The 18,719-nt window shown below is 34.8% G+C and overlaps 1 protein-coding gene across 2 annotated transcripts in view; it reads right to left on the reverse strand.

The window, feature by feature from the left end:
- Positions 1–6,986: 6,986 nt before the first annotated feature.
- SLC16A7 (solute carrier family 16 member 7) overlaps positions 6,987–18,719 on the reverse strand; it is a 159,565-nt gene continuing 147,832 nt past the window's right edge. For both annotated transcript variants that reach the window (XM_060164716.1, XM_060164717.1), the window contains 2 exons: positions 14,474–15,292; positions 6,987–7,998 (listed from right to left, as the gene is read on the reverse strand). In XM_060164716.1, the coding sequence (XP_060020699.1) occupies positions 7,724–7,998; positions 14,474–15,292 (1,094 nt within the window). In that variant the 3' untranslated portion in view covers positions 6,987–7,723. The remainder of the gene's footprint in view (positions 7,999–14,473; positions 15,293–18,719) is intronic.

The following is an 18,719-nucleotide window of genomic DNA, read 5'->3' on the forward strand; positions in this document are numbered from 1 at the left end:
ATTAGAAACATGTCATTATGTATAACTTTTATCCCAATAATGTTACTTTTAATATTTGCCCAAATGTAATAATGGTATAAAAAAATACATGTGTTGAAGAAATATAAGTAGTAAATGAAATGTTTTCCAAAATTCCTTAAAAATGGGGAATTATTCATTCTAGGAAATGTTAACCAACATGCTGGTTTAAAATATTTGGAGGAACGTGCTTTTAAATAAAAAGCTTCAAATCGAATGTAAAAGTTTAGCAAATATTTGAAAAGATCCTGCTCTTCCATCTTCAAAAGAGGGATTTCTATGCCTAATATCTAAGTAATGTGCAATGCCATTCTTACCATCATTACGAAGAAAGAATCTTATGTTATTAAGTTGATGTACTCACTGTAGCTACAGACTCCACCCCGCCATCACAATGACAATGCACATTTAGCATCTGGATGTCAGTTTAGCTGAATCTAACCAAACACATCCAGACATGTCACTGACTGTAAGTGTGTTTAAGGCCCTTTTTATGAAAAAGTTTACTGTGACACATCAGTTTATCAAAACTTTTATTAAAGTATGTTCTTAGTGTAAATATCCTTGATGAACTAAGCAAACAAATACTGAGTACAGATTCCTGTTTTTACACTTTTACAGAGTGAATTCCTATTAGCAACCACTCTTTCCCTTCACCAGGGATTTTACTTAGGAGTGTTTTTTTTTTTTTTTTGAACGAAAGCAAAAGGGAAAAATCTAGAAATAAGATCTAGATAAGATGGGGCTGCAAGTAGATGGTATCTCTAAAATAAAAGAAACTGTAGTCTTACTGTTGCCAGACACCTGTTGTAGATTTCAGTATTGTTTAAGTAGGTGAAATGACCATTTAGAAAGCAAGAACTTTTGAGATAGATTTTATTCTATTCTATTCACTCATCCTCAGATTCTTAGATCAAAAAATATGGTGGGGGTCTTCCCTTCTCCTCAAGGTTACACAATAGCGAAAATTTCTCACAAATTAATAATTTAGCAAACTTGTATTGCACACTCTGTGCTCTGGCATTATACTTTTAGAAAAGAAGTGAGTGAATAATGCTTCTAAAACAAAATATGAACATAAGCAAAATAAAAGGAATTAATGGAATATGGACACATGGATTCTATAAACAGGTTACTGCTGAGTATTATTTTAATGACTTACATATTGCTATAACAACAGATATTGTGCAAAATCATTCATCCCAGTAGTTATTACGTCCAATTCACTTAGAATTATCTGCTGTGGGAATCAGCAAATATTTTTCAAATTACATTTATAAACGTCATTTTGCAAAGGATGATTCAATTAGGAGAAATGTATTCATTTTGGAAATAAAGGATTTATCAAGTAAGATTAGAATATGTGTTTCCAAGAAATATGTATTTAGCCTATAGAATTCACTATTACAAATAGGATGGCTAATGGAGAAAAAAAGTGGGTTAGAAGTTAAAAGACCTGGTTCTATTTCCAAGACTGCATTTACTCAGAGGACATGTATATGTTTAGGCAAAGACCTTACCTGCTCTAGTCTTATTCTGTCAAAATGCAGATATCTAACAAACCTAACTTTAATATATCAAAACAAAAATGCAATACAAATCAAAACACAATTACATATAATGCTTAGAAAATAAACATTTTAGTTTACATGTCCTTTCTCACTAAATCCAGAAATATTCATGCTTTAGTTAGAAATAGAAAGCATGTGGCAGAAAAATAAAGTCTATTAAATAATATATCAGAAACCTGTACTCAAATGAACAAGTTATATAAACTGAGTTTAACTGAAAAACGTTTTTTTTAAGATGCATATAAATGTAAAACAACTAAAAACTCAGAATAAAACACTTAGAATATGTTTGAAAATTTCACCCTGAAATTCATATGCAATAAGAATCCCATTCTTTTGTTCATCTGAACAGAACTTTTTACTGACTTATGTCTTAATAGAATGTTGAATACCAATGTTTTCATACAGAGCTCTCTAGCTTATTTTGCCATATTTGAATTTGAAACAAAAAAAAATTTTCTTTTTACCATGTAAAGAAAAATATTTGCTGATATGGTAATGAATTTATGGTCACAGAATCATAGTCTACTGAAATACTCCTGAATATTACTCACCTTATTAACAAGTACATATGAAGACTGAAAAACATGGAGATTATGCAAGTAGTGGAGATATAACTAAACCCACCAAAGAAACAAAAATGCTGCACTAACAATGTCCATAATTAGATAAAAAATGCTAAAGAAGTTGGCCTAGACATTATGAAAAATGATGAAAGAAAAATAATTTTTAAAAATTATTTTAAAAAATAAGCATAGAGAAAAAAAGGAGGGGAGGAAGGTACATAGCATGGGGTTGGGATGGGATAAATAATTTGGTCTAAAAGTTTTCATATGTGCCACTAAAGTAAAAAATTCTTTTTTGCAATATTCCTTTTCCTCTTAAAGTAGAGACCTAAAGTTATGATTCTCCTTGCTATAATAATTCTTTCATGAACTGAACATAAGTGAACTAAAGTGAAGGCAAAGCAGAAGACTAAGATAGACCAGATCATAGGACCTTGCAGCATTAAAACCTAAAGTTGTACAATTTGATAACAAAGAAGAGAAAATCAGAGCTACAAAAGAGAATGTGAACTCAGCAAATTATTCATTTTTTAAAAACTATCAATAAAGATAGTTTGTGATTTTGATTATACAGGCATTATAATTAATTACTAATAATTGGGCTTTTCAGGTTTTAAGTGCATTTCTCAAATGTGAGATCGTGCACATAAATATGTAGAAATCAAAACCTAAAAAATAAGTAGGATGAGTAAAGATTTAATTTCAATTTTTATCTCAATGATTTTGATGCTTTTTGGTATTGTGAATTGTCATGGCAAGAATCTAGTTGTTATAATGTATCTGTGATGTAATTGCATTGAAAGAGCCTACAGGATGACATATAATGATGCTATGCTGTGATGGTAAGATTTGTTTCTCAAAATTTCGGCACTTTAAGAGAGTTACAAACATCCAGAATAGTAAATGTCAAGGACAGGAAGATCGATTTTTCTAGATTCTTAAAAGTCATATTCAGTTATCTATCATGCATAAGGAAGATTCATAATAACAAAAACTCTTCTAGAATATAAGCACCCTCCTTATCCAGGAAACCTCAAGCCTACAATCACATGAGTTCCCTTACTGGTGAAGATGAGTGGTCTTAGCCAAAAGTATACACTGATGACTCCAGGAACATGGTCATTGCTGCAAACCCAATATATAGGACCAGATGCAGCATGAGTGACTTTGTGAAAGATGTATGACATTAGAAGTGCACCATCTGAAATAGAGCTAAAGAGAACAATATTCTAAGGATGCCAAAAGTCTAGAAGAAGAAGACAAAAGCAATGGCATTTGTTCTCTCTGTAGAACAAAGGGACGGAAAGGAGAATAACAATCCAGATGTTCAGGAAACTTGAAAAATTAGTTACAGTGTAGTGGCAGTTGCATTAAGTGATGCAAATAAATATATACTGTGTAGATGAACCAAATCTTTTGTATCTCATAAGATTTTTACAAATTTTTGGTAGGTTGGGATAATCCTGTAAGTGAGAATCACTATAATTCTGAACATAATGTTTCATAGTAAGTACTTTTAATTTTTGAGTCATAATAAGTAGCAACTAATATGGGAATTACTTATCCATAAAGAAAATAGCATTTTTCCTCTAAACCCAACCTAAGGGAAAATATATTATGCCTGAGTCATATAAATATTTCATTATTTTTATAAAAAAAAGTCACATTGAAGCAATTACAGCTATTATATAATCATTACCATTATTTGGGATAATTTGCATTGGTTAGAAAAGCAGGCAAATTGAAATTATATATTCAGGTTATAGCAAATGCAGTCTCTAATAAACACTAAATAAATCATAGTACAGATTGCAGTTGAATCTAATTGGTTTACCACAGTGTTTAATTTTTTTGTATCTATATTTTATCTACCATTGTATCTACAGCTTCTAGGGGGAGGTGACATGGCAGTGAACACCCTAGGGGCTCTTTCTGCTTTTAAGTAAACCTGAGTTTTTCTTCTGGTTCTGTCACATACTACCTTTTAACTTTGGGTAATTTGTGAACTTCTTTGTATATCTGTTTTTTGTTTTGTTTCACTCATCTATTATATCAGGCCAATAGCCTCTACCTATGATTCTATTTGAATATCAAATAGGCAAAAGGCAGGAAACATAAATATCCATTCCCTTCCCACTTCACATCCTTTTTCCCTATTAATTTGAGCCTAACAATCATGATTATTTTGTTTTATTAAAAGCCTGCAACATTGTAGATATAAGAGGGTTTTTTTAAAAGGTATTTTTGGATGGAAAATAAGTTTCAACTAACTGATTAAGTATATCTCTACATTTTATAACATCAATATAAAAACTTACATTTTCAGCATACGTCTTATGGTCTTTTTTTTCTGCCATGTACAGCCAGAGACGGATGAGTAAAAAATACCTAGATTTTTAAAGTGTACATTCAAATATATCAAACCAAATTATTTTACTTATTTCCTAGTGTCCAGGGGAGACCCATGAGATAAGGTGGTTAGAACTTGGTACTAAAGAAGTGAAATTTATGAGCCATGTCAATTTACACTGAGAAAACATCCTGTCTTCCAATGTGAAGGACACCAGAACCTGACCCAACTGCCTCTTAAATGTGTGCTGGTTGGCTCCAAAAAGGATCAAGAAAGAGGATGGGCATGTGTCAGGACATGTCTATATCCCATATTGCATTCATAAATTAGTGAAGGAACATTTAAGATTAAATGGTGAAAAATACGAGGAGTCTTGTTATCACAAATGGAAAAATACTTAAACTAGCCAGTGATCATGAATTATTTTGGTACCCAGGTTTATGATAACCTTCCTTCTGCACAATTCCATAACAGAAAAATGGACTGAAAGGTATTTTAATGGTTTCTGACTTTGCTTCACGGTGTCTTGATCATCTAAAACCTGTCATTCCCTTGGGGAAGAAATACTTTCTGACTAATCATTAATTGTTGCAGAAAGCCAACTATATTTTCTCCTTCGTTTAGGCAACTTTATAATAATAAATGTTCTAGGTTGATATTTTCTTCTCAATCTCTGAAAGATTCTGTTCAAGCAACAAATATTCTAACAAGTTCAAGAGATTTGGGAGAGTAAACAACTTGAAACATTTATTTTACCCTGAAACAATTCTGAAAACTGTATGTGAGTTTATATCACTGTTTCAAGTGTGTTGTGATTTAACTTTCAACATTTATGTATAGGAATTAAGAGGCATACATATTTGTAACTTTGTGCAGTGCTACTGTCAGGCATGACTATACATCATGTCATGTGCTTTGAATGTGCAATTTCACTTCCCTTTCTTTTTTTAACAATTTAATATAATCAGTGTTAGGAATGAGAAGTTAAAGAAGATGATCAAAGAGCAATAGAACAAATACAAATTGGTTTTGACTTGACAAGAACCTCATCAGCAAGTAAATAAACCTCCTTCCATGGAGAAAGCCACTGGAATGCACCCACCAGCAGGTGATAAAAAGGACTATGCCTTAGCCCTAAAACCCCATGATCATTACTTGTCCCAGAGGTCTGTTATCTATATTAATTTAAATGTGTATCTTCAGAGAATTCAAGGCACTTTTTGGGAAACGTTTAAGATTGGAAAGCTACTGAACAATTTATGATGTCACACTTTTTATGACAAGTCACAGTTGAATACAAACGCTAATAATATGAAAATAGCTCATTCAAGACTCAAGATTGGGTGAAACTAAATTGAGAACAAATATATATTGTCACATTTTCCCTGACTTATTGACCTATGGTATTGGCACATATTGTTTTAGTTAATATTTTAAAAATACAAATATCTTTATGTAAAAAAGTGAATGTTAATTGAAATATGGAATTTTATATAGCTTGCTAAACATGAGCCACATGCTTAAACAGTGCCTAAAGTTTACAAATCAAATTCCTAGTGTTAACTATCACAAATGCTTGGAATCCAAGCGCAATCCTAAAGGAAATAAGAATAGCACCTGCCTCTATTGCAATAATAATAGTAAGAAGAACGGCAGATTCCTTTTGACATCTTAAGAATGACATTACTTCAATAATCAAGAACTAAATTCTTTTTATTAATCATGACCTTAATTTAAACTTCAGATTTATAAAGGTGAGTATTTATAACTTTATATCTAACGTATAAATTCTTTCTTGTTTGAAAGTACTTACTCAAAATGGTATTTATAGTTCTGAATGCACAGATCTATCATATGCCTCTGTATTCAAGAGTGATTCAGTCCCAAATGTTTTCATATAGTTATGAAAATGAGAAACTGCTAAATTAACCTGGGTTGGCATGTTGCAGGCTTCTTTCTCTCAAGTTATAAACTAAATCTACACTTTCCAAGTATATATCAAATCATACACAACCTCCAGTTCTAGAAGCCGTTTTTAAGTCTCCTGGTTTAGTTATGCTCGCAGGCAGCAGGAAAGCTTATCGGTAGAGGGTGGAATTTTCAAGTGCTACCTTTCCTATAATATGAGATATTTTCAGTGGCTGAGTAAAAAGCCTGTTTGGATTTCTGTTTTTTGCTTTTGCTTGTCATGGAGGAGAGGGAAATGAGAGAGCTTGGAGGGCTCACTATAAGCACCTCCCACTCTTAGCTTTACTCAGATGGATTACTGATAACAGTAACCCTCTGATCACCACTGTATGTTGGGAAAAATTAAAATTTTGCCTATGTGTAAGCCTGTCAACCAGGATTCCGGTTGATTCCACTTCGATGTCTCAGTATAACAGTGAGTCTGAATTGAGTTTGGTTAAAAGAAGTCCCTGATTACTTTCTGGATTACTAACTAAAATCCTTTTAAAATCAATAGACAGCTCATTGCTAGGAGTCATTTAGGCTTTTAATTTGATTTACATATTAGTAAATTCCGAAAATTATTTGAGGGTTCTATTCACTAGCACCAGGTACTTGTGGTCCTCCTCAAAGAAATCACATGCATGCATGAATCAAATCAGACAATGCTCAGAAATAATAGTTTAAAATGGAGTTTTTTTCAAATTTATTTCATATATGCATATGCTTTTTTTTTGCAGCAGTTAGTTGTATTTTCAAATTAAGGCCACCCTCATTTTCACCCATGTTCTTATCTTTAAAATCCACACTGTAAAGTAGTGTGTGAGTGTCAGTGTGTGTATGTTCGGGTAAAATTCATTTCCTTCAATTCCATTTCACCCTTTAATATCAAATAAAAAATGAAATGTGGAGAGGATAGTCTTAACAGGATTAAACATACTCCTTCTAACTAGTTAATCCAGTGGTTTGGGATTCAGATCTCTATAACCAAGATGGAAGTCACTGGAAGACTTTAAAATCATTTTAACCACCGCAGCCAGAGTCATGTATGGACATAAGCCCATTGCATGAATTCTTTATATGCATAATCTCAAATTTTAACTGCCCAAATAAATTTTACAAAACAAACTTTTTAAAATTTTGCCATTAAGGAAAATCTCTTTTCCATACTTACTTATGACTCCTCATTTCAACTAAAAACCTTCTAATATGTTGGAAAAAAAATACTCGTAAGAAAGTCATAAACACTGAAATGAGAGATGTGATTCTTGTTAGATATTAGTTTCTCTTTCTGAGGGATTAACCCCTGATCCTTTTGCCGTTTGACTTTTGACACTAACATCAGGACTTTTAGATGGCTTCAAGGATTCAGATTCTTGGGACTCAGGTGTATGTGTTTTCTTCGTTGTCTCTTTCAGCTTTTCCTTTGCGAGCAGTCTGTAGTTGATAGCATTGCCAATGAGCAGCCACACGCTGGCTAGGACTACAATAGCTCCACAGGCCACATACATGTATTTATATTGTCCAGTTTCATCCACCAGTTTACCTAAGAGACAAAGAATGTCTTTTAAGACAGCATAATAAATCAGCCATAAAATGTTAACATTTGCAAATAAATTCTTCTCCACACTGCATATCTATTTCTTATTTAAGTTAATACTAAATGAGAGTTTAATAAAGAAAAAAATATTCTAGATGATGACTTCCACATATGCATAGTAAAGGCATTTACAGACACATTCTGCATTATCTTACTAGTATATTAAGTTTATTGAAAATTACTACCCTCAATAAAAGTGTACCACCAAGATAAGCTAGGTATGTATGTGTTTGTGTATATATCCATAGATACATAAATGTGTGAGATACATTTTTAAACCTACATGTGTAGAAATACATATACGTATTTACAAATGTAAACATATATATGAATAGATTTATAGCATACATATTGAGATTGCTTCAACCTTTCCACATTTACTATCTTTTCGATAAAGAGGAAAAATTACATTCTTTAGGACAAATTCAGAGGCTTTTATAAGGTTCCTAGTGGGGGTAATATTTACTAAATGCTTTCTCTATGCCTAGCACTAGGCTAAATGCTTTATTTGTAATTTTGCATTTAATCCTTACAAGATCACTACGCAGTAATTTGACCATGGTTACGCAGCCAGTGAGTGAGTGGCAGGATCTGGGCTCTAACCAGTGTGTCTGCATCTTGTATTCTTAACTACTCTGTAAAATGGCTTCACCAAACCTCTTGGTTAAGTGTCATGTCACTTTTTAGGCTAATCACAGTTTTCCACTTTGTGAATCTAAATTATTAAGGCCAAACTAATCAGGAAGAAAGTTTTTGTTCCATTTGATTTTTTTTTTTTAACATCTTTATTGGGGTGTAATTGCTTTACAATGGTGTGTTAGTTTCTGCTTTATAACAAAGTGAATCAGTTATACATATACATATGTTCCCATATCTCTTCCCTCTTGCGTCTCCCTCCCTCCCACCCTCCCTATCCCACCCCTCCAGGCTGTCACAAAGCACCAAGCCAATATCCCTGTGCCATGCGGCTGCTTCCAACTAGCTATCTACCTTACTACGTTTGTTAGTGTGTATATGTCCATGACTCTCTCTCGCCCTGTCACAGCTCACCCTTCCCCCTCCCCATAACCTCAAGTCCGTTCTCTAGGAGGTCTGCGTCTTTATTCCTGCCTTACCCCTAGGTTCTTCAGGACATTTTTTTTTCCTTAAATTCCATATCCATTTGATATTGAGAACATTGAAAACCAAGCCTGCTGCCATATAATTGCAAAGCTTACTGACTTTTAAACACGCTTCAGTTTATACTGTTTGTACTTAGTTTTGCCTCTTGCTTATGCAGGCATCTAATTCTTAACAATAATTCTGGCAAAATTTAGTATACACAAATCCATATTATTTATCATATGCATATTCCAGGTGATTCTGAAATACACCTATTTGTTTAGTCAGAATTTCCATCATTCTGGCTTCCCAGGTGAATTCTATCAAACATTTAGAGTAGAGCTAGCACCCATCCTCCTCAAACTCTTCCAAAAAATTGCAGAGGAAGAAACACTCCCAAACTCATTCTATGAGGCCATCACCCTGATACCAAAACCAGACAGAGATACTACAAAAACAGAAAATTACAGACCAATATCACTGATGAATATAGACGCAAAAATCCTCAACAAAATACTAGCAAACAGGATCCAACAGCACATTAAAAGGATCATACACTATGATCAAGTGGGATTTATCCCAGGGATGCAAGGATTCTTCAATATATTCAAATCAATCAATGTGATACACCATATTAACAAATTGAAGAATAAAAACCATATGATCATCTCAAGAGATGCAGAAAAAGCTTTTGACAAAACTCAACACCCATTTATGATAAAAACTCTCCAGAAAGTGGGCATAGAGGGAACCTACCTCAACATAATAAAGGCCATATACGACAAACCCACAGCAGACATCATTCTCAATGGTGAAAAACTGAAAGCATTTCCACTAAGATCAGGAAAAAGACAAGGATGTCCACTCTTACCACTACTATTCAACATAGTTTTGGAAGTCCTACCCACGGTAATCAGAGAAAAAACAGAAATAAAAGGAATACAAATTGGAAAAGAAGAAGTAAAACTGTCACTGTTTGCAGATGACATGATACTATACATAGAGAATCCTAAAGATGCCACCAGAAAACTACTAGAGCTAATCAATGAATCTGGTAAAGTTGCAGGATACAAAATTAATGCACAGAAATCTCTTGCATTCCTATACACTAATGATGAAAAACCTGAAAGAGAAATTAAGGAAACACTCCCATTTACCACTGCAACAAAAAGAATAAAATACCTAGGAATAAACCTACCTAGGGAGACAAAAGACCTGTATGCAGAAAACTATAAAACACTGATGAAAGAAATTAAAGATGATACCAACAGATGGAGAGATATACCATGTTCTTGGATCGGAATAATCAATATTGTGAAAATGACTATACTACCCAAAGCAATCTACAGATTCAATGCAATCCTTATCAAATTACCAATGGCATTTTTTAGGGAAGTAGAACAAAAAATCTTAAAATTTGTGTGGAGACACAAAATACCCTGAATAGCCAAAGCAGTCTTGAGGGAAAAAAACGGGGCTTGAGGAATCAGACTTCCTGACTTCAGACTATACTACAAAGCCACAGTAATCAAGACAACATGGTACTGGCACTAAAACAGAAACATAGATCAATGGAACAAGATAGAAAGCCCAGAGATAAACCCATGCACCTATGGTCAACTAATCTATGACAAAGGAGGCAAGGATACACAATGGAGAAAAGACAGTCTCTTCAATAAGTGGTGCTGGGAAAACTGGACAGCTACATTTAAAAGAATGAAATTATAACACTCCCTAACACCATAAACAAAAATAAACTCAAAATGGATTAGAGACCTAAATGTAAGACTGAACACTATAAAACTCTTAGAGGAAAACATAGGAAGAACACCCTTTGACATAAATCACAGCAAGATCTTTTTTGATCCACCTCCTAGACTAATGGAAATAAAAACAAAAATAAACAAATGGGACCTAATGAAACTTCAAAGCTTTTGCACAGCAAAGGAAACCATAAACAAGATGAAAAGACATCCCTCAGAATGGGAGAAAATATTCACAAATGAATCAATGGACGAAGGATTAATCTCCAAAATATACAAACAGCTCATTCAGCTCAATATTAAAAAAACAAACAACGCAGTCCAAAAATGGGCAGAAAACCTAAATAGACATTTCTCCAAAGAAGACATACAGATGGCCAAGAAGCACATGAAAAGCTGCTCAGCATCACTAATTATTAGAGAAATGCAAATCAAAACTACAGTGAGGTATCACCTCACACCAGTTAGAATGGGCATCATCAGAAAATCTACAAACAACAAATGCTGGAGCGGGTGTGGAGAAAAGGGAACCCTCTTCCACTTTTGGTGGGAATGTAAATTGATACAGCCACTATGGAGAACAGTATGGAGGTTCCTTAAAACACTAAAAATAGAATAACCATATGATCCAGCAATCCCACTACTGGGCATATAGCCAGAGAAAACCATAATTCAAAAAGATACATGCACCGCAATGTTCATTGCAGCACTATTCATAATAGCCAGGTCATGGAAGCAACCTAAATGCCCATCGACAGATGAATGGATAAAGAGGATGTGGTAATATATACAATGGAATATTACTCAGCCATAAAAAGGAACAAAATTGGGTCATTTGTTGAGACGTGGATGGATCTAGAGACTGTCATACAGAGTGAAGTAAGTCAGATAGAGAAAAACAAATATCGTATGTTAATGCATGTATGTGGATCCTAGAAAAATGGTACAGATGAACCGGTTTGCAGGGCAGAAGTTGAGACACAGATGTAGAGAACAAACGTATGGACAGGAAGTGGGGAAAGCCGTGGGGGAGTGGGGATGGTGGTGTGATGAATTGGGCGATTGGGTTTAACATGTATACACTGATGTGTATAAAATTGATAACTAATAAGAACCTGCTGTATAAAAAAATAAATAAAATTAAATTAAAAAAATAATAATTTCCATCACTCTGACAAGAATCTAGTTAGTGGCTTGTTATTAAATTTAGCTACTTGTGAAATTATTTACTTCAACAAAGTTTTCTGCTTTAATTAGGTAAATGTTAGAATGGACTTATTGGAGTTAATTTGAGTAAGTACGATATATACATAAAAAACAGAACAAAAATTGTGTAATTTAATTTTCCATTCTAACTTTAGTCAAATATTCCTATTCATACAATGATTATTACATATCTAAATACAAAAACATTAGGTCTTTTGCCCCATCAGAATTATATCATCACTTTGTATTGCCAAATCAACATAGTTTCTAAATGTTTTGGGAATTTTTAGCATCAAGAAAGCAGATATGATTTCCAGAACTAAAGTTTCAGCTCTTTTTGAATGTAGCAGTGGAAGTTCGAGTTGAAAAAAATAAAAATAAAAATCATGCTCTCCCTGCCTTTCACTGTTGTACTAACAAGACTAGTAGCATCTGTGTAAGCAACTGTGTAAGAAGTAACTGCAACAACAGCGATTCATTCGAAAGTATTGAGTGCCTACTATAAGCCAGATGCCATGCTAGCAGTGACTGAATGCTATAGAGGAAAAGCCAGTCTAAAAGTCAAGGAATATCAGGGATAACAGAAGGCAGAAACAGGATAAAAAAAAGGCTACTCTGTTATGGCTATAGCCTGAAAGCTTCAACAATGAGCCTCAAATCAATTACTGCCACTGATCCCACTGGTGCAATAGTTTGGCAATATTAACAAAATAAGCCCTCAAGGATACTGAAATTGATGTAAATATTATTAAAATAGGTCTCAGCCCAGGTAGAAATGGCCAAATCAGATTCATTCATTTCCATAGCACCCATCCACTATGCCTATTGAGCTGACTTGATATTTTTTCATCCCACCACGGCTGGTGAAATAGATTTTTCTCTGTTGATACTAAGAATTTTATTGGTAATGAATAGACTTCTAAAACCCATTTGGTAAAACTAATTCTGTATGAAAAGATAGGCATATATTGGCCAAAATGAATAAGACCTACTGGCTTCATTCACTTTGAAAATTGTTTTGGTGCCCTGGCATATCTATAATGAGAGATATACCATCCAAAGCATCTGTACTAGATACCAGAGGACAGTCCTGGTGGACAGAAAAAGTCAACAACTATACCACTCATTCCTGACCAAATGAAAAAGCAAAAGGTACATGTCAATGGTGCCTTAAGATTAACAATTTAAGCATGAATTTTCCCACTTTCAAAATGATTCCTTGATGTCATGTAGGAAGACTTTAAACACTGATTTTAAATACACGAAAAAAATTTATGTTTAGCCCAGCAATTATTGTGACCATTAGGGGGCAGGCCAAGAGGTCTAAGTAAATACCTACATTTAGCATTAACTAAAGCAATGCTATACAGTGATTACTGAAAAAGACTGGACAACAAAAAGTATTTAATATTTATAACATTTAAGTCTAACACTAAACAAAGTCTTAACTTCAAAAATGAATTTATACATATGTCTTTACTCAGTATCCTTACTACATAATTTAGCATAGAGATTTTTTATAGGCATCACTGACGGTATTTTAGATCTTAAAATCTAAAGGTAATTGTTATAAATATGGAATATAAGTATCTGATCAAGAAAATGACTTTGAATGAACTTCCCTTCATTCTTGCATTCCTATTCATATATTCCAATTAGTGATATTATAAAAGTATTCCTTCCTTAAGCATGTAACAAATTCTATATTAATATAACCAATAAGAAAACAGGGGCTTCTCTGGTGGCGCAGTGGTTGAGAGTCCGCCTGCTGATGCAGGGGACACGGGGTCGTGCCCCGGTCTGGGAAGATCCCACATGCCGCGGAGCGGCTGGGCCCGTGAGCCATGGCCGCTGAGCCTGCGCATCCGGAGCCTGTGCTCCGCAACGGGAGAGGCCACAACAGTGAGAGACCCGCATACCGCAAAAAACAAACAAACAAACAAAAAACAGATCTTGACCTTTTGAGAGCATTACTTCAAATTTTTGACTCATTTTAATAAAAAAGAGAAATCTGTTTATCAATGATAAAATAAAGTGGAATTTTATTTTTATGATACATTTTTTAAAAACACAAAACAAGTTGATATAGGTAAAAACCTGAAAATTATGCTAATTATCAGTCTAATTTAAATTCTTAAGTTCATAACTCCAGGCTCTGAATGAAATTTTTGTCTAAAATAGACTAATTAGGAAATTTAAAAACACATAGTAAAGGCTAAAATTAACACACCACAGTCTTTTAGGCAATTAGTATCTATTATTACAAACCACATTTTACACTACAAAGAAAGTCTTGGTTAGTGGATATTAATTTTATGCTTTTTGCTTTACTTGATGAGAAATATTCTTACCAGCAAGAGGAGGACCAAGAAGGACGGGGCAACACTCCACAACTGTGACGAGACCCACAGCACTGGAAAATCTTTGAGCGCCAACAAGGTCCATGAGACTTTCAAAGAGGATACTGCTAACGCTCCCAAATCCAAGGCCAAAAAATACAGCATACACCACCAGGCTTGTGTAGTCCTCAGCCAACGGGCACAGGAGATGACACACTCCATTGAACAAAATCGCAAAACTGAAGAAGTACTGGATTCGGGGTCGGATTAATTTGGAGTTTGCAATGAATCCTACAGTAGGTCTGGCAAACATATCAACAAAAGCCATAACAGACAGCAAGAAAGCTGCAGAATATTCATCAATTCCTTTGTCTTTAGCATATGGAGCCAAGAATATAATGGGGGCAAAGAACCCCAGAAACATAATGACATTTCCAGATAAGTATATCAGAAATCCCCTGTGCTTAAAAAGAGAGAAATCTAAATACTTATCAATTTTTGCGCATATTGATTTCTTCCTATGTCTTTTCTTCATGCCTGGATCAGTCACTTTTTCACCAGCCTTTTGTTTAGACTTCTTAGTAGTTAGTTTGGGTCCAACAGGTCTCATAAGGGACCCAGCCACACAGGAGTTCAACAGTAAACCTCCCAAAATCAAGAAGCTTCCTTTCCAGCCATAAGTATTAAAGAGGTACTGATTGAAAGGAGCCAGTGTACTTAGGAAAACAGGACTTCCTGCCATTGCGAGGCCACTCGCCATAGGCCGTTTCTTATAGAAGTACTTGCCAAGGATTGTTAAGGCGGGTTGCAGGTTGAAGGCTAGACCTAAACCTAAAAAAAACAAAAGGAAGAAAAACACAAACACATTATGCCACTCAAAAGAAATTACTCCTCAAAATGTACATTCAAGTGAAAATGGCAGAACTAAAAATGCAACAGCACGTAGTAATTTTTAATAATTATGTATTATCAATAGGATGGCACGTAAACAAAAAGGTTCTCATAACTGGACACCTGAGAGGCATGACAGGTTCATATTCCTTTCTTTTTAAAACACAAAAATAAAACCAAGAACTTCTACTTCTGTTGCAATAATCATAGAATAGGTTGAAACCGGGACAGAATTCATTCGTTCTTAGTTACAATCACTTAATTCCACAAACAAATTAACCTCTCTCTATATTTATATACACATATAGAGAATAAATATCTTCCTTGTGGGCAAGAGTGCATTTAAAATGTGAATACTTTCTTTCAGAGTGGAATAGAGTGAACAGACTAAAAAAGTTGTCATTTATAAATAATCTTAGGTCTCCCAGAGATATTTCTTTCAAAGCTATGCAAATAATAAAAAAGAGTAATCAATTCATGCCATCGATTTCATGCTCTTTATCCCTCACATTCCACATTTCATGACTACAGAGGTACATGCGTATTAACTAAAAACTAAGTAACTTTTGTTTTGCTTGAAACATATTCTCATTTCAGGGATTAAAGCTGATTGTTTATATGAGTCAAAAGTTTCTACTGTTTCTAGGGACACCTTGACAGTGTTGAGTATTGCCTTTGAGAAATGAATTACTTCTTATAGCTCTCCAAGGTACTATTTGGCAACAGAAACAAATGTTTGTTTAAAAAGTAAATACAATTGATTTATACAAACTGTTGATACCTCTCTTTCCCCTTTAGCCTGGGCATTATTCTGCATTATTTTAGGATCTATAGAAGTAGGAATTCTTCTGCATTTACCAGTTTATGTAAATTGAGACAGTATTGCAAATTGGTTAAGTATTAAGATTCTGGAACACTGAGTTCTGAGTACAAGTACTTACTGCACACCTCTAATACAAATTAATACAAATAGTTGTATTAAATATTTGTAATAGGGTTTCTAAAAACTGACAAGAAGGAACCAAGAACATGCTTTGGAGAGTGACAGGGCAGTGTGCTCTCTGATTCTACCTCAGCCATACTTGTGATGTATGCAGAATGAGTGTAATTAGATCCAACATTTAAATAATAAAACTATGGGCAGCAGCTTGTAAGTGGAAGAACACAAATTAAAACCCAGGAATTGAGTTTCCAAGTTCAAATTTCTTTACCTTAAGCCATCCTCCCTGCCTGTGCCCCCATTCTGTCACCGGGAATTTTGCTTTCAGATGTTAATGCCAGTTCTCCTTAGGAGATTGTGGTCATCTATTTCCTGTCTGGCATATGGTAGAAGGAACAGGAGATTTGAAATCAAAAGATCTAAATCTGGGCATCCCTGGTGGCGCAGTGGTTGAGAGTCCGCCTGCCGATGCAGGGGACGCGGGTTCGTGTCCCGGTCCGGGAAGATCCCACATGCCGCGGAGCGGCTGGGCCCGTGAGCTATGGCCGCTGAGCCTGCGCGTCCGGAGCCTGTGCTCCGCAACGGGAGAGGCCACAACAGTGAGAGGCCCGCCTACTGCAAAAAAAAAAAGATCTAAATCTGCCTCGACTACTTACCTACGTGTACTACTGGGTAAATACTTAGTCTTGAGTTCCAATTCCGTCAATAACAAAAAAGGATTTTGCTAAAATCGAGTAAGGTTTAGAACTTTAAGATGTTATATAATGATGATGTGATTATTATTATATGCTAATATTTATTTAAAAGTGACAAAATGCTGGGTACTCTCTGTAAAGTACCATATATTCATTTTTTACATTAATCATGACAACAACTCCCAAAGGAAAGAGGTATTATTTTCCCATTTTAAAGACAGGGAGACTGAGGCATAAGGGGGTTTATTTATCCATGATCACACGGCTCATGTGTGCGGAGTCAGGTTTAAAAGCTAGACCTGTCTGATTTCAGATACCAATAAGTTTTGGCTGATAATGACTTAAGATAAATCCCTTATAGGTATATTTAATGGCTGACTAGAAGCACCAAAGCCGTTAAGGCCCAAAGGAAGGGAACTGAAGCTAGAATAACATAAAATGCTATTGTTATTTGTGACACAGTAACATCAAAACCATCTTTTCCCTAATACATCTACTTGTGGGCCCAGCCTGAATTCTATGGCCAAGTGACATATGGCTGACCCTTGAACAGTGTGGGGTTTAGGAGGGCCCACTCTCTGCATAGCTAAAAATCTATGTATCATTTATAGCCATCTCTCCTCAGGATTCAACCAAACATGGATCCATGGATCGTGTAGTACCGTGGACCCCTGCAGTTCAAACCCATGTTGTTCAAGGTCACCTGTATGTAGTATTTCTGCACAAAGGAAAGGGCATTCACTCCACCATGACAGTTCTTAGATATAAGAAGATTCTCATTTAAAATGTCAAAGGAGGGACTTCCCTGGTGATCCAGTGGTTAAGAATCCGCCTTCCAACGCAGGGGATGCGGGTTTGATCCCTGGTCGGGGAACTAAGATCCCACATGCCACAGGGCAACTAAGCCCGCAGGCCACAACTACTGAGCCCGTGTGCTGTAGAGCCCGCATGACACAACTAGAGAGAAGCCCACGCGCCATAATGAAGAGCTCGTGCACCACAATGAAAGATCCTGCATACCGCAACTAAGATCTGACACAGCCAAATAAATAAATAAATATTTTAAAAAATGTCAAAGGTGTTTTACCATATCAAAAAAGAAGAGAGTTGTCCATAGGTTGTAAAGAGAAAGACTTTAACATCACTATTACTGTAGGCTTTAATACATCTAATTTTTTAATCAAATAATACATTAATGCAAGGTTAGCCTGATCTAAAGTCATAAAAAGAGAAATACATTTACCTTTTTATCTGTGGGCAAAAGGAAATGATTCAATTTCTTTATATGTTGAAGTCTAATTTTTCTTAAAATTCTGAGTGTAGATTTGTGTAATGCAATTTACTGCTGAGGCTAATAAAGATAGTATTTTCCAAATGTACATATGCAGGTCAGCTAGCGTCTACCAACATGCATGAGAAGCAACTATAATCAAGTGACGGGATGTCATTTTAAAATATTTGTCTTTAGTGGCAAATGTGCCTTTCAGAGGTTTTAAACAGAATCCTTTAGTAAGAAAAAGAAGGGATATCCATGCAGAGCTCTACCACTAATCAAAATACAGGCAACAACAATTCTATTGTTAAAGCTAATCAGTGAATCCAGGAAATATCTTTTTGGCACCATTTTTAACCTAGTATGAGTGATAAGTCAGACACTAATAGTAATAAGTAATGAAAATATTTTCTTTAATGAAGCTATTTATATGCCAGGAAGTCTGTGTCCACAAGTCTG

This window comes from Lagenorhynchus albirostris, chromosome 11 (genome assembly GCF_949774975.1).
Source record: "Lagenorhynchus albirostris chromosome 11, mLagAlb1.1, whole genome shotgun sequence".
Lineage (NCBI taxonomy): Eukaryota > Metazoa > Chordata > Mammalia > Artiodactyla > Delphinidae > Lagenorhynchus > Lagenorhynchus albirostris.